The sequence below is a fragment of the Astyanax mexicanus genome, chromosome 16 (assembly GCF_023375975.1).
Source record: "Astyanax mexicanus isolate ESR-SI-001 chromosome 16, AstMex3_surface, whole genome shotgun sequence".
Lineage (NCBI taxonomy): Eukaryota > Metazoa > Chordata > Actinopteri > Characiformes > Acestrorhamphidae > Astyanax > Astyanax mexicanus.
Genome location: NC_064423.1, coordinates 27211771 through 27238751, shown reverse-complemented (window position 1 = coordinate 27238751; position 26981 = coordinate 27211771). Strand labels below are relative to the sequence as shown.

General features: G+C 38.4%; 1 protein-coding gene across 1 annotated transcript in view; it reads left to right on the top strand.

Annotated features, from left to right (window-relative positions):
* Nucleotides 1–1111: 1111 nt before the first annotated feature.
* The window catches only part of cers1 (ceramide synthase 1), a 32676-nt gene continuing 6806 nt past the window's right edge, over nucleotides 1112–26981 (top strand). Inside the window, exons 1-5 of the mRNA XM_022669851.2 lie at nucleotides 1112–2444; nucleotides 19046–19205; nucleotides 21108–21288; nucleotides 23812–23973; nucleotides 25953–26100. Coding sequence (XP_022525572.2) covers nucleotides 2190–2444; nucleotides 19046–19205; nucleotides 21108–21288; nucleotides 23812–23973; nucleotides 25953–26100 — 906 coding nt within the window. The 5' untranslated portion in view covers nucleotides 1112–2189. The remainder of the gene's footprint in view (nucleotides 2445–19045; nucleotides 19206–21107; nucleotides 21289–23811; nucleotides 23974–25952; nucleotides 26101–26981) is intronic.

Genomic DNA, 26981 nt, shown 5'->3' with positions numbered 1-26981 from the left:
GGTGGCTGACTTCACATGCATCAGAGGAGGCATGTGTTAATCTTCACCCTTCTGGAGTGGAGGCATTACTAGTGATAGGGGAGTCCTAATAAGTGGGTTGGGTAATTGGCCTTACAATAAAAAACATACAACATAATCTAGAAGAGTGTGGAGGGGAAGGCACCTAACCCAAATAGCTACATAGGCAAGGAGGTCTATGCAGGGTTTTTGTAGCTAATACATATTTCTGCTGTTTTTCTGTTGTTGTAGTTTTTATGTTAGGTTTAATTTGTTGTTGAGCCAATGAGGGAGGATAATGGGGAAAAGGGTCCACGGTTTGTTAATTGTTGTTAGCTACCTGTTTTCTGCTATACTGTTAATTTAAACCAGCCTAAAATCTGCTGCTAACCTCTGTATAGTTGATGAGCTTACAGCTATTCTAAATGAGTTTGGAATAACAGTGACTGGCTATGTAATGGTCCTTTTTGTATTTGGTTATTTTCTTAGTTTAGAAGGCACTGGATGCAGCAGAGATGTTTATTTGCATCCAAAGGATGCTGTTTTAAATGCGATAGATAGTTAACCTAGGCAGCTAGCAGAAGAGCCTACAGTGTTGCTAGATAGATACCCACCCACCAATAATTTGTGATTTAAATAAATGAAATAAATAACAGGTTATTCTAAACCAGCCTTATTAAAGATAGTTAACATTTTGTAGACATTTTAAACCACAGCACTCAATCAGACATTATAAATAGAAAAAAAAAAAAAACATACAACATAATCTAGAAGAGAACCCTGGTCTTGGAGGCTGAATGCACACACACTCTATCTCTGTAAGGGGCTATTAATCAACTGATTAATTTGATCAACTGGAAGCAGGGAAAACACTAAAAATGCAGGGCAGTGGGCCTCCAGGACTGTGTGAGGAGTACTGATCTAGATTACATGCAGTCCATGATAATTTGGTCAATCTGGCAACCAGAGTGCTTATCCTTGTCCTACAGACCCCGCCCCCTGCGCTACACCTACTGGTGGAATGCCTATACGGCTCTGGTGTGTGTGAACCACTAGCCAATCACAACACAGGGGGGCGGGGTCTGCCAGAATACGGGTGGGGGGTAAAAACAAGGCCGGCGTCTTTACGTGACACCATCACTGTATGCCCTTTTTTTGGCTCCGTTAACTTCATTTTAGCGTGTTAGATTTATTAGTAATTTTAATCATCACAGCCGCGGTATTTAGTTATTGAGCGGTTTGCTTTTAAATACGTGTTTTTTTCATCCTGCTGAGCGGATTACAGCGACTATCTTCAGGATAAACCGGCTTTTTTCATCTCACGTTTTGTCCAGCCATCACAATGTGGAGGGGAAGGCACCTAACCCAACTAGCTACATAGGCGAGGAGGACCATGCGGGGTTTTGTAGCTATTGCATATTTCTGCTGTTTTTCTGTTGTTAGCGTTTTATTGTTAGGTTTGGTTTGTTGCTGAGCTTAAGAGCGAGAAATGAGGGAGAATAACGGGGGAAATGGGTCCACGGTTTGTTAATTGTTGTTAGCTACCTGTTTTCTGCTATACTGTTAATTTAAACCGGCCTAAAATCTGCTGCTAACCTCTCTATAGTAGTGAGCTACATCTGTTCTAAATGTGTTTTAGAATAACAGTGGTTGGCTATGTAATGGTAATGTTTTAGTCCGTATTTGGTTATTTTCTTTTAGAAGGCAGTGGATGCAGCAGAGATATTTATTTGTATCCAAAGGATGCTGTTTTGAATGAGATAGATAGTTAACCTAGGCAGCTAGCTAAAGAACATACAGTGTGGCTAGATATATACCCACCCATCAATAATTCGTGATTTAAATAAATAAATTACGGGTTTTTCTTAATCAGCCTTATTAAGATCGTTAACATTTTTTAGACATTTTAAACCATTGCACTCAATCAGACGTTATGTTAGCAAGCTAGGGGCTAGCTTACCTAACCTATATGTCTTAATTAAGAAGAAGAGACAATTAACCCTAGATTCCCCCGTTAAGCAGCTTAAAGTTTTTTTGGTATCTAATGTTAAGCTAACGCTTATCTAACGATTACATCGGGGAAACGTTTGGGACTCTAAAACATCAGGAAAAATCGCAGGAGACAAAGAAAAACAGGACTTTTTTTTCATTATTCTGTAAGAACATCTCTTTGGGACTAGCTACGCAGCGCCATGGAGGGCAGCCCCGCAGTGAGTGAGGGTGGCGGCGCGTCCCTGGAGCCGCTGACCGGCTTCACGGAGCTGCTGAGCGCCTCGTACCGCGCCATGCTCGGCGCCCTCAAAGAGTGCGCGGACTGCGGGCTCGAGCCCTCAGCGCGCGCCCTGCGCGAGCACGCGCACCTCTCTCCGTCCGAGGTCGCGCTGTTCTTCGTCTGCGTGGTCATGTGGACGGAGCTGCGGCGGACCCTCACCGCGCACGTGTTCGAGGTAAACGGGGCTCAGTGGAGATGATGCTGCACAACCAGTCTGCGCCTTATTCACTGTTCTATACCTTTAATGGCGAGAACGTTTACAGATAATCCACACACATCCCCTTTGAGCAAATTTAAAAGGGGTGTATCAATACAGTCCTTCAGGTTAGGACTGGGCGATATTGTAAATTACGATATTCTAGAAATATATGAGCGATTTTCTATTACAGCACCATTTAAACCTACCCACAAGCTGTTTTTTTCTATTACATTTAATTTCAACATTTGTTTATTTTTTGTACAAAATTGTAAGCAGACCCCTTCAAACTTATATACAGCTTTAATAATAAATACAGTGCAAACATAATCTCTATCTATGTATTTCAGGAAAAATGTACAAATGTACAATCTCGATTATCCCATTTTGAAAACTGCATTACATTGAGAGGCAGTAAGAGCAAAAACTGTCCCTGTCCTGTTGCTGCTGTCTCGCGACACCCACCTACTGTCCCGTGACACTCACGTACTGTCTCGCGACACCCACCTACTGTCCCGCGACACTCAGGTACTGTCTCGCGACACTCACGTACTGTCTCGCGACACTCACGTACTGTCCCGCGACACTCGCCTGCTGTCCTGCGGAGCTCTTTAACTGGCCTGAGAAGCTCAACGACTGTCCTGCGAAGCCTTTTAACTGTACCGTGGAGCTTTTTAACTGTCCTGCGAAGCCCTTTAACTGTCCTGTGGAGCTTTTTAACTGTCCTGTGGAGCTTTTAACTGTCCTGTGGAGCTTTTTAACTGTCCTGTGGAACTTTTTAACTGTACCGTGGAGTTTTTTAACTGTCCTGTGGAACTTTTAAACTGTCCTGCAGTTTTTTTGTAGACCTAATAAAGCAGATTAAATCAAATTATACAATGCAGACGTGGCAAGCAGTTATCCAACACTTATTAAACAAAGTTAAGTTATTACAATATTGTTGTAGATCATGTAATTTTGCTTGACGTTTACTTTAGGAGTTCAGGGGAACATGTTTACCTCGGTGGATGAAATGCAGAGATGAGTGCAGGTGTTGCTGTGAATTCAGAGGATTTAAAATACAGTAATCATGCTGATAAACTGTGTGTCTATTACTATTTCACCCAGTAACATTTGATCTCTCGCTATACCTCTTTAATTCTGAGAACAGAAGTTTTAACCAGAACCTAAGAAAAGTGGTTTCCCCACTGTTTATTACAGCAGGAGAGGATTAAAAGCACAGTAGTTGCTCAGGTGACCAGCCAACGCCGCTATAGCCAAAAAAAGTTTGATCAATAAAATACTAAAAATATTTAAAATGAATAAAAAAATAATTAATATAAAATAAAAACTCATTTAAAACACAATCAAAGGCTATCTAATAGTACGCAGAATGATATCTGTTTCAGTTTCAAATAATTGAAACAGCTTACCAAAACCTCAACCTATCCTTTATATTTGATTCAATTTATAGGTCCTCACTCATCTTAATTTATTTAACTAAACTGAGTTTTTATTTTTAGCCTCGCTCTGAATTCAGCTCCGCGCTGAGAGAGAGAGAGAGAGAGAGAGAGAGAGAGAGAGAGAGAGAGAGAGAGGCACGGCGCAGCGCATTTTGCCTGATATCTCTTGATTAAATATCAATAAATATGTGAATTATTTTTGTAATAATAATAGAAATCTAGCAGGCGTATTATATTTGTGTGAATAACATGAAATGTTTAAAATGAATACAGACATGTAGAAAAAAAACGAAGACAAGCTGTAACCTAGATATAAATAATTATATCTTAATAATAATATAATAATAATAAATAATATGATATTGTCCATCGGCACAACCCTAATTGTAACTAATACAAGTACACAGTGATGGGATTTTGATGGAATAGGCCAGTGTTTCTCAACCCTGGCCAAGGAGGCCCACTGTCCTGCAGTTTTTGGAGTTGTCCCTGCTTCCAATACACCAGACAATCAGCTGTCAATTATTGTGTTAATGTGGGGCTGTCAAAGTATGACAATTAATAAAATGTGCAGGGCAGTGGCCCTTAAAGACCAGGATTGAAAAACAGTGTAATAAGCAATAGAATAGGCTCTATCAAAAGACCACAAATTAAACGGTGTCACTGAAATCGTTTCATACCTACACTGCAAAAATCTAAATATCAGCAATTGAAATGATATTTTACATTATTTAAGTAATTCAGAGCCCAAAACAAGCACATACGTTTTTTTTCATGATGGTGATTTATGATGACTGATTTATGAATTTAAGTGTAACGCAAACACCTAGATTTTATTGATTATTTTTAAAGAAAATTTACCAAGAAAAAAATAAGCAAAATGCTGTGCAAATGCTTTAACTAAAATTTAGACTTTTAGACTTAATTTAGACTAATTTAGACTTTAATAGAATGTAGATAAACAATAATAAACGAGAATATAGCAAAAAAAAAATAATTTATTAATTAGACTGTTCCAGGAACTTATATACAGACACACATAAGTACACACACATCAGAAAAAAATGAATAATAAAAAATATAATTATACCAGAATGTGATATAGAATATAAAAGAGATATATGAGTGTGATAACTGTGAGATTAGGCTAAATACACATGTAATGTGTGTGCAGACATGAACAAGGTCGTTACCTGTGTCCATATTAGTTATTAATTTAAAGTCATACTATTTTTGATATTTGATATTTTGTATTATGACACTGGAAATATTATATAATAGATTTGATGGTCAAATCTAGGGGAATTATCTCATAAGTCTTAAGTCGTCTCAAAAAAACTAAGATAAGACACAATGTATCACATTGCGGCACAGTTAAAAGCTCCACAGGACAGTTAAAAAGCTCTGCAGGACAGTTAAAACAGTTAAAAACCTCCGCGGTACAGTTAAAAAAAACTCCGCGGTACAGTTAAAAACCTCCGCGGTACAGTTAAAAACCTCCACGGTACAGTTAAAAACCTCCACGGTTAAAGAGCTCTGCAGGACAGTAGGAGAGTGTCGCAAGACAGTAGGAGAGTGTCTCGGGACAGTAGGTGAGTGTCGCGAGACAGTAGGAGAGTGTCGCGGGACAGTAGGAGAGTGTCGCGGGACAGTAGGTGAGTGTCGCGGGACAGTAGGAGAGTGTCTCGGGACAGTAGGTGAGTGTCGCGGGACAGTAGGAGAGTGTCTCGGGACAGTAGGAGAGTGTCTCGGGACAGTAGGTGAGTGTCGCGGGACAGTAGGAGAGTGTCGCGGGACAGTAGGTGAGTGTCGCGGGACAGTAGGAGAGTGTCGCGGGACAGTAGGAGAGTGTCGCGGGACAGTAGCAACAGGACAGGGACAGTTTTTGCTCTTACTGCTGCTGATTACATTACAGTAATTATATTAATCAAATTAATTCAATGAATCTCCAAGCCTCACTTCCGGTATATCATGATTTTCAAAATCTATGTCAAGTCCAAGTCCAAAACTGCAAAAAAAAAACAAGACCAGCTGGTTTTCCCCAAAAAAACCCAACACACCCTATGCTGGTCAAGAGCTTAAGCTATTTAACGAGCTGGCCTACCAGCCAACATAGTGTATGTTTTGTTTAGATGAACAGTTGGTCTTGATCTGGATTTTAGATAACTATTTATTTGGACAACATATTGTCCCAGAAATTGTCATAAAAGATATTATTGATATTTTAAAAGCATTTTATGCCACTAATATAATGATAAAATCATGTCATAAAAAATAGATACCCCCTTTTAAACAGCATTATGTATGAATGTAGACAATAGAATTGGAGTAGGGAAAAAGAATATAAAATAAATAAGCCTAAAAATTTAACTTAAAACCACCAGCTTATCCTTATTAATGGGCTCTTAAAAGATAAATTCTCACTACCCAAATCTATTGTTATTTTCAAAGTATGTCATGCCACTGATACAAATAATTGTATGAATGTCAGGGTTTGACCCAGGCAGAGAGACGTGGAGGCGGACGTATTCACAGGTAGGGCGAATTTATTACATAAATGACAATGAAAGAATAATATTGTAATTACACCCTTTTAAAGTGCAGAGAGTTTTCAGTTATTAAAAAACTTATATAAAAATCTTAAAAAAAAATGCTAAAATCCTAAATAAATTAAACACAAACTGTGTAATCTCGGAGGGCAATATTGACGTCAGCAAAAATTATTGAGGCTATGTCCGTATTGTACAGTAAGTCGAGAACATACTTACTGTGACAGGCCAAGTCAAGACAAGACACCAACCTAAACAGCATCCTACTGTATTCCTGTAGTGCTCCAATTTATCTGTGCAATTAATACGTCACTATACATCAGCATAGGTCTATTATAATAACTAAACTTTAATCAATACAAAAGTATATTTTGTAACATAGTAACATTTGTTAAAATAAGTGAATAACCTTAAGCTTGAAATAAGATCACAAGGATCTGGTGTGGCCTGGTTTGATTACCTGAACTGACAGGACAGAGGTCTGAAGTACCATTGAGCATAAAGACCTGCTACTGTCTAGTTACACCAGATATGTGTCAGATGCATAATTTTGGCTGCTATGATGAACTACATACAAAAAATACATGAATGACACTTGAATCAGGCAAAAAATCATCTAAACCTTGTCATGATTCTGTATATAACTATTGCTTTTTTTATCTTTTTCTTTTTAAGAATACAGGCATAGATGCAACAATTATAACTGTGCTATTCAACATCATTTTCCCAAGCAGCATGCTATATTAGCCCCTAAACATTATCCAGTGCTCTAGTCTTACTGGATCGGAATCTGATGTTTTAGAGCAGGCAAACATTTACTACAGTTGCATGAAAGGGCAGCTACACTGCAGGAATGGAGGTGGAACCTCTGCTGTAAATACAGAGTGATGTGTAGATATGCTGAGTTGGTGCAACTTCCTGACCACACAGCATGTGGTTCACTTAACTAGAAGTGTGTCAATTTCTACTGCGCATATGGCTTTGTTTCGTGTTCGAGAGGGGAAGAGGATGCTCTCTCTCAAAGCCCTCAGACAGAGAGGCTCTTGGGATGTCTCAGAGTGACTTTGTGCATGATTAGTCACTCAGGTTTCTACAGTTCAGAGAGGCAGAGCTTTTGAGTGGCCATAATTAGATTAAAAGCCAGTGTTTGGCTTGATGTGCGAATGCAGAAGCCGCTACTAAAGACAAAACATTGAACAACTGAATTAACTATAAGCTTTTAACTGGTTCTTGTTAAATATTTGAAACAGTTGTGAAACATTAGCTCTGTCTCTTGCACTCTATGTTTATTAAACAGCATTTGAGATGGTGAAAGTGCTGGGTCATCAGTGAGATAGTATTGCAGAAAATGTGTGAGTGTGTGTGTGCATGGGTTGCCAGTATCTCAAGGCATGCTCTTTTGTGTAAAGAGCTATCTGAGCACTTTGACCATCAAACAGAAGTTTCTCAGTGGATGTAATCTTGACAATTATCACAAGTTGCTACGTGTTTAAGCACGTGCAGTTCAAGAGACTTTCCAATGTCCAACACAGAGACCATCATTATAAAAAAGTATAATGTATAATTTTAACAATTTAGAAATATACACAATGCATAATGCATATGCATAATTATGTACATAATTAGACCAGGTGCAGAAGGTGCTTAATTGTTTAACATTTATTTTTGTAAGGGGGTGTAACAAAATACAAAGGTCACATAAAGGAATTTCTGCTGTGTCATGTAAGTTCATCTGTTTGACTGTAAAAAATAATTTTGTTGAACCTGGTGATAAATAGCATTCCCCTGAGGTAGCTGGTACTAGCACGTTTAATGTGTTTTCACAGACATGCTCCAACTGTCCGATCCATCATGATTGCATGAGTATGATAGAAAAAAATACGTAATTCATTATTTATTTTATTATTTTTTATACATTTTTCTGCAAACAAAACAGTGACATTTAAAAAATAAAGAAGAATTCCCACAATACTATTCATATAAAAAATGTATTGGCTGACAACTCAAGATTAAAGTTTCTGAGTAGAACTCATGGCTGTGACACTTGGTTTGGCATTAAATTGATCAATCTTTGTCTATCACATGAACACGTCATCCCCAGCTTAACCCATACCTTGTAGTATAGTGTGACCTCTGTAATGTAACCGTTTGGTACTAATTTGTGTACTGTTAAACCCCGATTCTGTTCACATTAGCAGCAGAAACAGTTCTGAATGCAGCTCTAAAGCAGTCTGTTCTGTAGCTCACCTCTAAAGTAGGCCTAATTTAAGCTTATTGCATTGTAACTGTTACTGTTCCCAGAAGGTGCTTGTTCTGAACAGATCAGCATAATTCAGCTTTTATGACTCATGTGAGAAAAGCTTCAATAAAATTACCCCAACCAATACTCCCAGGTCAGTGTCCTTCACGTTGTTTGCATGGTATCATAATGTGTGTGGTAAGTGCTGGGATACAAAGAGACCAGCCAACTGGCACAAGCACATCAAGAGCTAATCTTTTGGCTCTTCATATGTTGTCTTTAGTGCTGAAGATGTTTATTTACCTTGTGCAAGTCAGTATAGTCAAGCCTCTTAAAGGCCATGTGATAGGCTTCAGACAAAATCTGTGCCATGGATTTGTTCAAAAACAGAATATGACAATATCTGTGAATTTAGAGTATCACATTTGGTAAGGTAGACACTTCTGTTTTCATTACAGATATTTAGCAAATTCAGTGAGAATTCGGTCTAAATTCAAATCATGCGTTTATATTTTGTACTTTGTACTTTCCAAAACTAAAAAGGTGAATAATAAATAAATAAAGAGTTTATTTATTGTTCTTTAATGTGGACATAGTAACTATGTGACATATGCTGAATTTGCTCAGATGAGACATGACTAGACTTTTTACAACCCTGTTGTTTTACCTCAGAATGAAACACAGATTTCCCTTTAATGGAGAGCTATAGTACACGAAAATAAAATTATGGAGGGCTAAAATAGTTAAATTGACATTTTGTACTCATTTCCCAGTCTCACCGATCAGTCTCTGTCGCTAGTGAGTATGGCATGCGGTTATCTAACTAAAGAGATTGTAGCTGGCCTAGTGTTAGCTTTTAGCTTCTCCAGAAGCTTGTGTGTGCCAGATTATCACATTGGTGCTTTTGATAAGGTCAGCCTAGAGTTAGCCTTTAGCTGCTCCTAATGTTAGCTTTTAGCTGCACATTGGATAACAGTGTCACACCCCCTTGCTTTGGTCAGCTAGTAGCCATTAGCTTTTAGACTGTTTTAGACTTTTTTTTCCTTTAATGACTTTTACTAGTGGTATTGGCCTGTTTCACAGAGTTGTTTTACTTATGCTTTTCAAACAGGAAACAGCAGCATTTCACAATATGCCACTGACATATAACAAAAACTAGTCTTTTTGTAACATCTGCTTTAAAATTGCATTTATGTGCTGGCATAAAATAAAACAAGTTCCTGACATGTTGCTCTACCCACAGCACTGCAGCTCTTTGGTGCAGCAGTAAGAGTGTGTGCAGGCGTAGCTATTAATCAAGGCTTGCTCACATGCTCACATCATTACAGGGCTGAGTACCCAGATGATTAGTGGGCTCTCCATAACCACTCTGAGTGCAGGAAGCTGCTGTTGTCTAGTTCAGACCACACTGGCCTTCACATCCTTCTCTCAGCATGTTGAGAAGCAAGGCCACGCTAACCAGCTGGTGTGCTGTTGGTTGAGAGATGGATGTGTTTTTGTCAGACCTTTGCCTGGCCTGACTTTGCCATCTAGCTGCTTACTTGCAGATAATTCAGGTACAAGAGAATAAGTGGTGGGGTTGCAACAGGAGAGTTGCAGTGATAAGTTGTAAAATGGCACATGTTTTTAAACAGTGAGAGATAACCTGTAGTAACCTATGAGTCTGCTGTGCTTACTAGCCTTGAAGTACACACTCTAAGACAAAGTAAATAGTTTCATGAAATGAATACTGCACATATCTATAAGTGGAAACAGCTACTTCACATACTTTTTCCGTGATTAATAAAGGAAATGTTTACATAAATCAGGGCTAAAAATAGAAAGGACTGGAAACATTGTGGGAGAAGAACATGCATCTGTGTCCTAGAAGAATGTTGTTGATAAAGGAGTGGCAAGAATTTGGGCTAGAGGGGTATAAAACCCCTTAGCATTGACCTGGGAAGCAGTGGAAGGAATTATGGTTTCTGGATTCATGGTGCTGCATCCAGTGCTTTTGGGTTTTTTTGTTGCTGAATTCAATCAAATCCTCACAACAAGGCTCCAAAATCATCACTAAGCCTTTCCCTGACAGTAGATAATTCTCAGATACTATTCATTTTGGAAGAACCTAAGAGTCTAAGAGACCTAAGTCTTTTGGACCAAAACAAAATAGCAGATGTGAAATGTGCCTCAGTTAGGAGAAAGGGGCTTTTAGATTTGTTCTACCAAAAGACATGGTGCCAAAGCAGCAGACATTACCACCCACATTGGACCGTGCTGGATGGTATTGATTGTAACTGGCAGTGTCTGGCTAGAACTGTCTGTCCAAACTACCAGAAATCCCATCCACTTTTAATGCAGGAGAACCCACATTCAGAAGTCATGGCAATACTCATTAGACACAATAGAAGTGCTTTTCCCATGACTATTGGCATGTCAGTGTGTATCAAAACATGAACCTAGGTTTGAACTTTAAGATGTGAAAATCCCATAAGATTTACCAACAATATTCCAGAAGAAGAATTAAAAAATGATTTCGATTTTAAGACAGCATCTTAGACTTGATTGAATTGATTGTCAGTCATCAACAACCTAGATTTTCCCTCATTTTTTTTTTTATTCCACTGTCTACTTATTTAATGAGCACAGGAACATCCTGTTCTGTAGTGGCTCCCTAGTGTTCCTTATCGGATGTCACTCACATCCCCATAGTGTTCAGAAACACAGGAGAGTTTTTTCCTCTCTTGGCCCTGTCTAGACTGGTGGACCAGTTCGTGCAGTGCTCATGTGGACATCATTAAAGTTTACAGTTTTCAACCTTGAAGCAATGGAAAAATCCACGAAAGGGCAAGGTACTCTACTTCCTACTACATGTGTTGTTTAAATTCAGCTTTTCTTGTTATAAACTTTGAGTTATTACATATGATTATTGTAAATTGAGTCGTAGCTTAAGGTTATTGGGCACTATTCACGTGGGATCAGACAAGAAAGCACTGGCAATCACTTGTTTGTAAATGATTGACAAAAAAAAGAATTCACCAAGAAGGAGTTGTTTGAATTGAATGAGAATTTGTGCGGGTGTGGTGATGATTTACATACAAGGTTACAATATTAGAGGTACACTACCCAAAAGTAGTCTCTGAGAGACTTTTTATAGGGCATTGAAGCAATCGCTTTTACACCCCATTCTGGCAAGACCCAATGTCTAATTGGACCACATCTGTAATCGTTTGTGTATCTACCTGGGACATGACTGGCTCATGCTGAGTTTTGCAGCAATTAGGGCTCAGTAAAAAAAAAACAGTATTTTCTTTGAGATTTTTTTTTCTTCTTTTTTTTCTGTTTCTGGCTTTTAGTGTTTTTTTTTTCCTTCACATTTTGGATTTTCAGGTTTTAAATATTTAGGCAATAGGCAATTTAAAATGTAATAAATTACATGGTCTTTTATCTAAATTAATTGCATTCATCATCAAAGTATTTTAAACTGTACCACTGAATTGAATTTTAGCTGAGGAGAAAATTATACCAGCCCTTCTTAAAATGCCTAACAATGAAATGCAGATATTTAGAGAATTTAGTTATTTACCGCAGAACACTGTAAGGCAGCTAGCGGCTCAATGCTAGCTAACAGCAGAACTTAGCAGTGAGAATTGGAGGGTGTTAGCTTGGATGCTAACTGATTTCTGAGATTAATTAATGATTAATTTTTATATGGGACTAATGTTACTATGTTGTTTATATATGCTAAGTTATGCTGTTTGATATGATATATGTGTATGATGTCTGTACATTACTCTGCTCAGAGAGTACTCAGAGGGTGCTCAGAGAGTACAGTTCCAGTCATTTTTAGATTGTTTAATTTCTTTGTCTATATTCCTTTTTATCTGTGATGTGTTCCATCAGTGTTTTCTGAATCACAGAAATCATAGGGCCCTAAGCAATCTATAATCTATAATGCATTTTTTTTATCTGTGAGTGTATGAGCTCCGTATGGTCACTGGAGAAGAATCTTCTTAATGATTTTATGCATGAGTATGTCTGAGAACTGTATTGTTGCAACTGTGGAGACCAGCCTGTGACCCCAGCACTGCTTTCAGTTCAGCCCTTGAAGTGGTGGTGCTGTGTAATATCAACTCCTCTTCAAAGGTTTTTTGCTGAGATAAATGTTTAAGTTAGTCAGCTATCTTGAGGTTTAAATGCACTCTGGATTCTGCTCTGGACTGTTATTTTGAACCAGATAGCACACTTTACAGTATTCTTCACTGTACTCTAATTATTATAACCTCCAAATTAACCATCCCAACCACACGACTGGTGTGCTGTACTTTGGATTGGTTCCTGGTCCCATGTTTCTAGAATGTTCTTCCCTTTTCAGACTCATTAGGGTTGTAGGATCGATGTGCCCTGTGTTTTCACAACCACAATAAGGGAAGAGATGCTTAGCTCAGGGGTTCTTGCACTTACACAGTGTTTAAAGATGCCAGAGAAAGGTGTAAATAATTTAAATGGGACACACTAGGAAAAACTCCACTTTCAGTTCTTGTGCAGTGCACATACTGTACATGTGGGTAGCAGGATCAACTCACAAAGGCTACGGTCAATTTGCCAAGCTAAAGTGACCCAAATCTGATTTTCTTTTGTCCTTAATGTGGCACAGATCTTGTCTTTTTAAGTCAGATTTAAGTCACTTTCAAATGGGGTCCTAGATCACATAGATATTGGTGGGAATGCAAGATGAATGTGATTGGTAAGTCAGATTCTGTCAAGGAGTTGGTTAATGGTAAAATGACAGTTTGCAGTTTTTAATGAGGAGATGTAATTGCACTGAGCATGCTAAAAAGTACTTTTAAAACATGGATTGTGCTGCATTCTCTGTTCTGAATTTGGTAATTTTATTAAGGATTAGTAGCACCATGGTTGCTTAGAAAAAAGGTCCTGGGACCTACAAGACCCCCAGTTTTTAAATTAATAAATGTGGCTATGCAGAAATGGTAGCAGAAGCACACAGATGCTATTTATTACAGTATTTTGCCCTCTCCCCACTAAGGAACACTTTCAATTACTACTTTCAATTTAAATGAAAAACTCCTAAGGATTGCTTCTTTAAATTTAATAAAAATATGTACAGAAATAAAAACTAATTCAGAACACAGTACCTTCTTTCTGTATTTACTTTCTTGTTTTGCAGTGGGATATAAGATGTTACCTTGAAGCATAAGCATCCATGTAAATAACATGCTAAATTCAGTCAAAGGAGCATTTGTTTGGAGCCTCTTACCTTTTAAGACCGTGTCAGTGTCACACACTCTGCCCTGAGCACAGTGCGTGCCACCTTCAATTTCTGTTCAGGGTGGGGCTGGGTCTTTATCTGGTCTATTTACTTCCTTCCTTTTGGTGCTGCCTTAGATAATTGCCCAGCTTGGTATTAGCGCACAGCTCAGATCTGCTCTGTCTGTTTGTTTGGGGAGGGAGTGTCGTCAGAGTACTGCCATCTGATTCTGATGAAGAAGTTTAGACATGTCCTCTTTCTGACACTGGTCCCCTGGTGCCTCCGAATGAAAAAAAAACAGCTTTATTTAGCAGATCTTCACATGAAGGTTCTGACTTCTGACTGGCATCAGAATCGAGATGCCTAACAAATGTTTTTTGGTGACCTGATTGATTCAGTTTTGAAGATCAGGCAGATGCACAGAGAAGGCAGTGGAGACGTGGAGTAGTGACAGAAGAGAGGCTGCTGGGCTGGTGTCTTTAGGGTGATGTTGTTTTTCCTATGACCCAGGCTGCCATTTATGGGTGGTTGCTACGGAAACTGCATGTACATCGAAGGGCCTGTGTCAGTCAAAGAAGAAGCAGAGCAGAGAAGGACTGAGTTTCTGCACACCAGTCGGTTTTGCAGAGATTGCAGTTCAGCTCAGATGATATGAGTGGCCGGCAGCTTAAAGAAAGAGTTTAAAGGCTAGTTGTCTATTTGTACTTAGATTCTTGGTTTGCAGTTCTGCAGTTACTTACTGTAACCTAGGGCTGGACAGTAAGTTAATATACCACAATAAAAAATGTTTCAATACAAGTGAAATGACTTTTAAACACACTACAGACAAAAAGCAAATCTATTTATTCAATGCAGTGCCATTAACCTGTCATCAAGTTTCAGTGAGAAATCCATCTTAAAATAGTTAGCATAACATCAACTCTTCACCAAGCCTGCTCAGGGCAGCTGCTCTGTCTTTTAGCCCAGCATCTTAAACATGCACAAGTCTGGCTGTTAGAATCACAGATAACATGCTTTTCTAGGCCTTATAGTAAGATTCAATATTCTTCAGGCCATATGGTATTGATCAATTATTTGATTTATACTATTTAATATTTGGTCAAATATCTAATTTCAGTAAATATTTTCACCTTCAGTTAAGACGTAATTAAGTAGAAGAGGATCTTCGGAAAAACACACACATACATTAAATTATCAAAGCGTTTTCCACATTGGTCTAGTTTTCTGAAAGATATAAACTGTTTGTCACACACGTCACTTGTTTTATTTTAAGTTTAATTACAGGATGTTGTCGTCAGTTTACTGCATTCACACTGAACAGAAAGGGCAGAACAGCATGGGCTTCTGTAACCTGGCAACGTCAGTGTGCGATGACGTAAACCACATGCACTCACTTTTATACAATTGGTATCAATATCAGAATTACATTGTATAGGCTGAAATTAAGTAATATAATTGAATACATTTTTTTTCTTAATGTTCAGCCCTCCTGTAACACCTTAAACACTCTTTAGCAAACTGTCCAGAAGGAAATGGCCAGTTTTTTGTCAGAAGATCAAGGTGTCCTCTCTGTCCCACTATCTTTGTACTGAAGCGACTCTGTATCCATCATTTGAAGTACCCTGGGAAAGTTTTCCCAGTGTGGTGGTTTTAAAAAGCCTTACTCCAAACATCTCTTCGTTTGAATTGGCTTTACTTCTGCCACTGTAATCCATACAAAACAACTGCTGATGATGTCTGGACAGTTCCAGTCTACTCTCTCAGGGCTGTGGAGTGAGGTGGCTACTCTCTGCAGTGCTGTATCCCATGGCAGCGGCTACAACAAGCCGCAATAGGGTGGCAGTCACGCAAGACTACTAGCAGACAGATTGAACTGGGACTGGAGTGAGTGGTGAGGAGAGGGAATGCACTGCTGACAGCTGGACTCTATAAATAACTCTTGCAGGGAGGGATGGTGAGTCGCAGGCTCCATGTGGAAAACCCTGCTGATTTAAACAGGCATGACTCAGTGAAGGCACTCGCAGTCAAAGAGGCTGCTTATAATCCTCCCAGACTCCCATTCAGACAGTCTTAGACAACAGAGGCTCAAATATTTGTAGCCTTGTTTCCTTTAAAATAACAGATTCAAAATCACTGTGATGCTCCACTGACATGACATAAGGTGAATACTGACTACTATGGCTTCTCTGGGCTTGATAAGTGCTACTGCACTATGTATCTTTAGAGAAGCAGGCACGACAGCACTCGTGAAAATTTAAATTTGTGTAAAATCATGTAATATTACTGTACCTTATCAGTCTTCTTTTACTTTAAATGACATCTATATCTCTCAGCGGGGATGCACTGATCCAATATTAGGATGATGGTCATAAAATGAGCTGGATTAGGTATTGGGAAATGGATAACCCAATCCCCGTGTTGTGTGGATAGCTATATTCCAGTGTTTTCAGCTTCATAACACAACTACAGGCATAATACATATACCATGACAAGCATTAAGGCTATCCCTATCTACCCAGTTCCATTGACCTGTCATAAACTATCAGCAAGTAATTCAGCTTGGAGAAACAGCTAAAATTCCATAGCAACTAGTCTGTCCAGTCTCTATCTCAATATATTGCCCACATGTTGTCTCAATAAACATCAGTATATACAGTATATTCATTTTAGTGGTAGAGACAAATGACCGTTAAATGGTTTGTTTGATGTCGGTTCAATGTCCATTTTTGATCTGTAATGGAAGACAGCTGAGAGTGAGGGGGAAAGGGTTATTGCATGTCTGCCACAGCTGGTCTCAGGAGCCAGAAAAAAACATTTCTCACATTATGCTGCTTTGATGCAGTTAGGTGCAGATATTAGTTTTCTCAAACCCATTTTCACAGATCTTAGCCTGAGGTTGACTAAGTCCACATTGGCATAGTTGTAGATTGGAAGGTTTAAATATAATTTTGTCAGGCTTTGGGTCAGGTTTAGATTTTAAACTTGGTTCTATGTGTAAAACCAGACTATTGTTTTTAACGTTAATTACAGCTTTAGACCCACTCATTTAAGCTGATCGTTCTTCATTGATCCCTCAAGGGTGATTTGTTCAGGGTGCTGTCCGTTAGCATCACAGTGTGATTTGGTGCGTCTTGCATATCAGTCTCTGCCCATGCAATGCTCATCAGTGCCTTTCACGTACAAGGGAAAGTGGAGATGGTGTGAAACTGGATATAGACACTTTAGATGAAGACACTGCAGCAAACAAAGCCTTTCACGTCCATCTCTGATTACACCGGTCCTCAGCTTGGGTGTCCGCATGCTGCGCCGAGCGCATATAGTCTGTTGTGTGTGGAGATAAGAATGAAGGTACCCTTTCTGCCACATGGGCAAGCTGTGGAGTGGAGGGACACATAGAGCACCTTAATCTTAGAGGTCTGCCCAGGAAGTGCGTAGTTATTTTTACCCAACGTATGTTTACAAGTAGTTTAAGTCCTTCACTTCCTGTTTTTTGTTTCTGTGAAGCAGAAGTATACGCTAAACTAAGCAGAAGATTTATGAACTGTGAATAGATATTTAAATAAATAAACCTGTGTCAAAGCTAAGTATAATTTAAAGGTTTCAAAATGCAGTTGGCCCCAACCAGATGTGCAAGTAGTGTAGAGCATGGCTTAAAAACGAAACAGAATGCGTGATAAAATGTGCCATAAATATGAATATATGAAATATGAATATAGACAGATGGAGATATTTATAATGAATATCATAAAAAAATCAATATAAAGGCCAATTTACTGTGATTAGCAATGCTTTTAGTTACTTTGTGTTACTTTTAAAACTCATAGTTATTATGTGACTGATAGTAATGAACTAAAAAAAACAGGCATATTTTTGGATGCTCTTTGGCTTCCTGTGGCCAGGCATCTACTAATCAACTATGATCTACATTCTTTAGCCTTAAGAAATTTTAAAGCAATTTCAAACTTACCATTTTAGTAGAAAAATATTATTTACAGAAATTACTGTTTTCCTAAAGTAGTTAATTGCTTTTAAAACTTTAAGTAGGGTTTCAATTCAAGTCACAGAGCTGAAACCACATTGATATCAATCTCACAGATCTCAGAGCAAGCCTTGACCAAGATAGCGTTTCCGTCCTTACACTTGAGAACAGTGAATCATACTCAAAAATGGACTGCTTTTTTCAGAATTGTTCTAGTGTGATATATTTTTTAGACATAAGCTATATAACCAGAGGTATTCGCTCACCTGCTTTGCACTTATAAGGCTTGGATGCAGCTAATCAGACATGGAAACCCATTACATGAAGTTCTCTACACTCTACGTTTCTTGAGCTAATATGAAAACCCTCATGAAGTTTGGAGGTTTGTAGTGATTGACTGCAGGAAGTTGGTGGCCTCTGCACACTATGTATCTCAGCATCCGCTGACCCCGCTCAGTTATTATATGCTGATATAGCGAGATGCTTTTTTTTCCCCAGCCACTCCCACTGTGTTATAATATCAGTGACGGCATCAGTGCTGTGGAATATTTAGTAGTGAGGAAATTTCACGACTGGACTTGTTATACAGGTGGGATCCTCTCACAGTACCATGCTGGAGTTCACTGAGCTCCTGAGAGCGATCCATTATTTTATTATATGTTTGTAGAAGCAGTCTGCATGTGTTGCTGCTTGGTTTTACACACCTGTAGTCATGGAAGTGATTAAAACGGGTGAGTTTAATCATTTGAATGGGTGAGCGAATACTTTTGAGACAAATGAAATATGTGTATTTTATGGTGTTCCACAGGATTGTTGGTTTGTATACACTTCCATTTTATTCAGTGTAGCATTGCGTTATTGGTTCTACATTGTTGCTGATCTTAAATATTTGTTAGTGATGTATAGTCTTACTGTCAGCTGCATTTAAGTGAATGAAATGGGATGATTATTTTAGAATTATTATAAGTATGTTGTCTTTGATTTATTAAAAAAGTTAATAAAAAACCAGGAGGAAAATATTTTGTAAATTCTCCAACATTTAATTATTAAATATTATTAATAATAATATAAGAATATTATTTTAATATTAATAATAATATGCTTTCTCATGTTTTCTTCGCAGCCTTTTGCTTGGTGGTGTCGTATTCAGCCCAAAGATGTGGCAAAGTTGCCAGAAAGTGCTTGGAAGCTGGTCTTCTACACAATGTCTTGGTCCTACAGCTCTTATCTTCTCTTCTTCTCCAGCTACACGTTCTTCCAGGACCCTCCGTCTGTGTTCTATGGTAAGTCTACTGTAGGTCTACTTCCTCTAATGTCCTGAGATGGTTTTATAATGGAATTTGGAGAATTTTTCTTTGAGGATTAGATTGCATTTAGCAGCAAGAGCATCATGAGGTCATGATGTTTGATGATCTTTCCTCCACCACATTCACAAATGACAAACTCATAGTGAAAGTATTGGATGGAGCACCATCATTTGCACATTTATGTCAGCACTGACTACAATTTCTATATAAAGTAAATGTTCAAAGTCATAATTGCTGTTATTTACCGTATTGGCTACGCTACAGTAGCAAATCATATATTGTGCAGCTCAGCCTTACATGCCATGTGTTCCTATATAGGTGTATAGAGTATGAGGGAGATCCTTATTTGAAAGCTCTGTGTAGTACTCCTGCTGTTGGTTGTGAAAGTTAGAAAAGGATCCAATCAATAACCATTAGACTCAGAAACATCACATGCATCACACTAATGTGTTTCAAACTTCCCCTGAGGACCCTCTTCCGATACACTTACGTCATCTTCACGTTCAGCACTCTCCACAAACAGTTATTACTGTTGAAAAGTCCAGGAGAATTTCTTTTAAAGCCAGAATAACGATTATTAATAAAAATAATTATGATTTATTCAATTATGTAGCTGCTTTCTCAAACCAGGGATGCTCCACATCAAGAAAGCACACAACGGGAAACAAAGAAAGAACAAAGAAAGAACAAAAACAACCACAAAACTCACAGCTCCCCACCAGTCGGAGGACAATCTGCCCAGGCCAAAGCACAAAGTCACTTAGCTGGCTCAGATAAAAGTCCCTGCAAGCAGGGAGGAAATAAAAAGCCCTGCCCAGCTGAAAATGCCCAGAGCAATGAAGTACAGACATCGCCAGCTCAGAAAACATCCCTGCTGCAACCATGATGACCTGGCACAAAATATCAACAGCGCGAGCGTGCAAAACGTTCATGCTGCAACACAGGACAGGGTGATACAGCTCTGGAACAAATAAAGAGACCATTTCAGTTTCTGAATCAGTTTCTATGATTTTGCTATTTAGGTATATGTTTGAGTAAAATGAACATTGGTGTTTTATTCTATAAACTACAGACAACATTTCTCCCAAATTCCACATGAAAATATTGTTATTTAGAGTATTTAGTTGAAGAAAATGAAAAATTTAGTTGAAGACCTCAAATAATGCAAAGAAAACAAGTTCATATTCATAAAGTTAAGAGTTCAGAAATCAATATTTGCTGGAATAACCCTGATTTTTAATCACAGCTTTTATGCATCTTGGCATGTTCTCCTCCACCAGTCTTACACACTGCCTTTGGATAACTTTATGCCACTCCTGGTGCAATAATTCAAGCAGTTCAGCTTGATTTAATGGCTTGTGATCATTCATCTTCCTCTTGATTATATTCCAGAGGTTTTCAATTTGGTCAAATCAAAGAAATTCATAATTTTTAAGTGGTCTCTTATTTTTTTCCAGAACTATAGATGGCATACGCAAGGAGATCTTGTAAATTTGGAAGGTGTGTAAATGGCTGGAGCAGGGGTGAAGTTAGATATGACTTTAGGCTAGTTGTTTTCAAAATCTCTCTTTCGATAGGGTTTCTTTTGTGGGCAGTGGTGGCTCAGCAGTTAGCGTACCGGGCTATTAATGGCAGAATTGTGGTTTCAGCACTCAGGCTCAGTACAAGCTGCCTCTGTTGGGCCCTTTTTTATTTCTATTGGAATTTCTATTCAACATAAAATTAGGACACAATATGAAGAACAGACAGGTTCACATTATGTAAAAAAGGGGAAAAAATGCAAAAATGAAGATTGAAGGTTTTGCATGACAACAATATTATTATGGTTATAAATAAATTAAGAAATATTAAGTTCATAAGTGTATTCTGCTTGTGTAGACTGGAAGAGCGGGATGTCTGTGCCCACGGATATCGCCATCGCCTATCTGATCCAGGGGAGCTTTTATGGCCACTCCATCTACGCCACAGTGTACATGGATGCCTGGAGGAAAGACTCCAAAGTCATGGTGCTGCATCACATCATCACTCTGGCGCTGATCACCTTCTCCTACGCATTCAGGTCAGGACAACTGTGATGGACACTGCAAACCAGTTGGGGTGACAGAAAATCAGAAGCTGCATTATTTAAATAGCCTAAATGCCTTGCTTTTACTATTTATTGAACAGTAAGCATTTAAACATTCCAGCAGACACGCCAACACAGTACAATATGTCTTAAAAATAAATAAGTTATACAAATGATATAATATATAATTAATTTGCTTTGGTGCCAACCTACAAACCAGTCATTTCCAGTACAGCCATATGAGGAATGCTGCGCATTCTTAACTTGAGTAATATTAGTGTGAGCCTGGTCTTTTTTGAGCATGTGGATTCTGCATGTTCACAAGTAGTGTTAGGTTGAGGAAACTATAGCATTAAAAACAGCATACGTGTTCTTTTTGTTCTTTACAGCCTTCTGACCAGCTGGTAGAGCTTTTGGTAACTACTAAAGAAAGTTTGATTATATACAATTAACATTACTGTGTGAGTGTAGAATGACCAATCTACTTAGAAGTGAGGAGATAGTGGGAGAAGATAGGAAGATGATGACAGTTTATGTTTTAGAGATACAAGGTTTCATGACTGATGCACATATGCCATTGGATTGGCAAACACATGGAGATAAGATGATACAAATATGATGATTCAGTGTTTTGCAATATATTGCAGTACTGTAAGCAAGGCAATAAATCGTAACTACTTTAAAGTAAATTTTAGCAATACGGTAAAAAACATAATTATTTTATAGAATCTGAGTGAAAAAAGGTTATAATTTATCCAGTCAGAGCAGTGGGATCTGAGGTGGTCAGAATTTAAACAACACAAAATACAGTGCCCTCCATAATTATTGGCACCCCTGGTTAAGATGTGTTCTTTAGCTTCTCATAAATTGAGTTTTGTTCAAAATAATATAGGACCACGATGGGAAAAAAAAGTAAAGTCCAACCTTTAACTCAAGTGAATTTATTCAGTAGGAAAAAAATCCCACATTAAGAAATAATTATTTAACATCAAATCATGTGTGCCACAATTATTAGCACCCCTGATGTTAATACTTTGTACAACCCCCTTTTGCCAACAAAACAGCACCTAATCTTCTCCTGTAATGTTTCACAAGATGGGAGAATACAGAAAGAGGGATCTTTGACCATTCCTCTTTGCACATTCTCTCTAAATCATCCAACGACCTGGGTCCTCTCCTCTGCACTCTCCTCTTCAGCTCACCCCACAGGTTTTCAATGGGGTTGAGGTCTGGGGACTGAGATGGCCATGGGAGGAGCTTGATTCTGTGTGCGGTGAACCATTTCTGTGTAGATTTGGCCACATGTTTAGGGTCATTATCTTGCTGAAAGACCCAGTAACGACCCATCTTCAGCTTTCGGGCAGAAGCCACCAGATTTTGTTTTAAAATGTCCTGGTATTTTAGAGCATTCATGATGCCATGCACCCTAACAAGGTTCCCAGGGCCTTTAGAAGAGAAACAGGCCCACAGCATCACTGATCCCCCGCCGTATTTCACAGTGGGCATGAGGTGCTTTTCTGCATACTCAGCTCTTGTGTTACGCCAGACCCACTTAGAGCATTTGTTGCCAAAAAGCTCTATCTTTGTTTCATCTGACCAAAGCACACGGTCCCAGTTGAAGTCATAGTACCGCTTAGCAAACTCCAAACGTTTGCGTTTATGATTGTGAGTGAGAAATGGTTTCTTCCGTGCATGCCTCCCAAACAGCTTGTTGGCATGTAGATAGCGCCTGATGGTTGTTTTGGAGACTTTGTGACCCCAAGAAGCTACCATTTGTTGCAATTCTGTAACAGTGAGCTTTGGAGAACTTTTTATTTCTCTTATCATCCTCCTCACTGTGCGTGGTGGCAAAATAAACTTGCGTCCTCGTCCAGGCTTGTTTACCACTGTTCCAGTTGTTTTAAACTTCTTAATAATTCCTCTGACAGTAGATATGGACAGGTGTAGGCGAGTAGCGATTTTCTTGTAGCCATTGCCTGACTTGTGAAGGTCAACACACATCTGCCTCACTTGAATGGTATGTTCCTTTGTCTTTCCCATGTTGAAGATAAATGGCCTCTGTGTCACGTCATATTTATACCCCAGGGAAACAGGAAGTTTGAATTACTAATTAAATGTTCCTACATACTCTGATCAACTTCGTAAACTACTGTAGAAGTGACAGAAATACTTTTATTAATATTAATATTTATTTCCTAAGAATTGTTAGGGGTGCCAATAATTGTGGAACAGGTGATTTTATGAAGAATAATTATTTCTTAGTCAGGGATTTTATTTCCCCCTTAAAATTTACTTGAGTTAAAGGTTGGACTTTACTTTTTTTCCCCATCGTGGTCCTATATTATTTTGAACAAAACTCAATTTATGAGAAGCTAAAGAACACATCTTAACCAGGGGTGCCAATAATTATGGAGGGCACTGTAAACCACCGTCTGACACTAATATTTTTTAAAAAGTGGATTGCAATACTTCAATATATTTATCAATATTTCCTTTTTTTATGTGTTTTTTTTAAAGGTACCACAACATAGGTGTTCTTGTTCTGTTCCTCCACGACATCAATGATATCCAGCTGGAGTTCACCAAACTTAATGTCTACTTCAAGACACGCGGTGGCAGCTACTACCTGATAAACGACATCCTTTCCAACATGGGCTCTGTGAGCTTCAGTATCACCTGGTGAGACTTACACATACACGCTCACAAAGAAATACACACTAGGCTCTGAGTGGTCCAGCGGGCTAGGAGCTGCCACTATGATCGGGATATCATAGTGATCGCCGTTCATGTGTCTTGTCATCAGCTACCAGAGCCCTGAGATTGGCCTTGCTCTCTCTGGGTGGGTAGATAGTGCTCTCTCCCCACATCACTCCAAAGGGTGATGTCGATCAGCACAAGGCGTCTTTGAGCTGATGTATTAGAACCGAGTAGCTGCGCTTTCCTCCGAGTGCACTGTGATGCTACTCTGCAATGCTCCATCAGCAGCAGTTTGAAAAGAGGTGGTGGCTGACTTCTGGTAGTCTTCACCCTCCTGATGTTGGGCCATCACTAGTAATGAAGGGAGTCCTAATGAGTGGGTTGGGTAATTGGCTTTGTAAATTGGGGAGAAAATGGGATTAGGGTAAAACTTTATAATAACTTTCATTAATATATTCTTAACTAATGATCAGTAGATGTGAACAAAGCAGTAGTTCATCAGAATTTGAATATTACCAAATAATCACTGATGGCACTTAGTATTTATCCATACCTGTCAAGTCTCCCATTTTGGCCGGGAAACTACCGTATTTTACTCCTCTTTCCCGCCGTCCTCCCGTAATAGTATTTTCCCGTAAATTTCCCGTATTATATAAAAAAAAAAAAAACTTTATTATTGAGGCGACAGGGCACTGGTCACTGTGTCTCTTAACCAATGGTAGTGCCGGTTCAAGGAGAAAGTCCCGCCTTTCAGGTGAAACAGCCAATCAGGTTCCTGGTTTTGCGGAGCGCAATGTAGGAAAGCCCCGCCCCCCTCGCTGTGAGAGCTAGTCGGAGCAGCTGACGTTAAAGCATATCTGGATATACAGCGAGGTAACGGAGCTAAACATGTAAACTATGATGACGTTGATTCTGAAACAGACAGATCAAACCGGCTGTGTGCTTAAGAAAATACAGCTTGTGACTCAGTTAGCTTAACTTTACAATTAGATGTTCAATCTGCCCTGATCAGCCAATAACTATTTCATTTTCAAACTGTGTTTATTAATTTAGGATTGCAGGCCTACTGTAAGCTATAATGAACGAAACTGTATTTATTTTATTAGTTCAGGGCTAGTTTTAGAGTATTGTGGTGTAATTTATTATTTAGAAGGGGCAGAAGAGATGGTTGATCTGGAGAGAGAGAAAATGTGAAGAGGGCTGAAATTAACTGAATTGATCAATAGAAAGAAGTATTAATTAAATTATTAATTGTTTAGGCCCCTTTGGACTAATATTTACTTATGCAATATATCTGGTCCATGTCCTTTTTGTAAAAGCTGATGATTTCATGTAAATGTCTAGAAAAGGGTTTTACTTAGGCTGTAGTATAAGAATTACATATATAGGAATGTCCACAATATTTCAGTGTCAACAAAGATAGACCTGTCAGATTCTGATAATCTAATTGTAGTTTGTTAAAGGTTCCCAGGTGGTTATTTTAGATTTATTGTAAACCTGTCTTAAAATATAAGGGATTCTGTGGGCGACTCGAAGCAGGTGACGGAAAATTTCCAAGTCCAAAACTTGACAGGTATGTATTTATCAGCATATATATTCATATTAAAAATGTTAGCAAAATATTAACAAATACTCACTGATGATACTTATTATTTATCAGCATAGATATTCATATTTAAGAGATTAGCAAATCATTAGCTCATCAGAATTTGAACATTTAATAAATCACTAGTAAATACCAATTTTAAACCAGGCAAATGTTTATCAATTGCAGTTCAGTAAGTACAAAAAGCCAAAAGAGTCAGAAGTGTATAATACTGTGATATGTGAGGCCTGAACACACATTTATGGACAAAATAAAAACAGAATATAGACAAAGTCACCATCGGTATCCATACTTGTGACCGTATCTTTACTTATATTTAGAATAGTTCTAATCTTGCGTTCCTTTTTCTCTACAGGTTCTGGTTCCGGCTGTACTGGTTTCCCCTGAAAGTGCTGTATGCTTCCTGCATCTCCAGCCAGCAGACTGTCCCCAACATCCCCTTCTACCTTTTTTTCAACACCCTTCTGATCGCCCTGCTGATCATGAACATTTACTGGTTTCTGGTAAGGTCAGCTAGGGTACAATCCTAGCTGCATGCTTCAGCATTGCTTGGCCAGATTAGACTGGGTTGTTTAGCATACTCTGATTAGCTATAGTTTGCCTGATGTCAGTGTTTAAAATAAAGAAAACATCATATAAAAAAAAAATTATACCACTGATTCGATAACTTTTTCAGTTTTCTGGTGCTCATGATCACAAACCACTGAGTCAGTTTTAAGGCCAGCTTAAGGTAAAGCTTGTTTAATTTAGGGTTTGCCATGCTACATGATAATTATAAAGCAGATTTCTCTTAGCAGTGAGTTTTTAAACATGCACTTTATAATCCTATTACTGCAAAGCATTAGTAATCCAATCAGCTTGTTTACATGAACTTGGATAAATAGATAAGAGTTAACATGTTTCTATCATGAAGCAATATAAAAATACATCAACTAGACGATCCTTCGTTTTCATTGTATCGCCAAAAGTGTTTTGTTGCCTTCTCTCAGGTGCTGAGTTTAATTTTCAGTACACAGTTTTATAGCATGCCTAGACTGAGAAATCAGAGAACACTCCAGAAAATAGTTTACATGCAATGAGAATTACAATTACTAAGCTAACATCCATCTTTCTTTATCAGATTTCCTCTTTTAAATCCCATTTTTCCCAAATTTTGAAGGCTAATTACCCAACCCACTCAGAACTTAGAACTCCACCTATTACAAGCAAACGCTTCCGACTCAGAGGCCAGATTTCTTAATCAGATTTAAGAAATTAGAGTATGCTGTTTACATGACTAATTAAATAGATCAGATAGCTGCAGTAATCTGATTATGAACAGGCATGTTCTAAATGCACTCTCCAAGTGATATCTGCAGAAATTGTTGAATATTGAAAAGGTGGA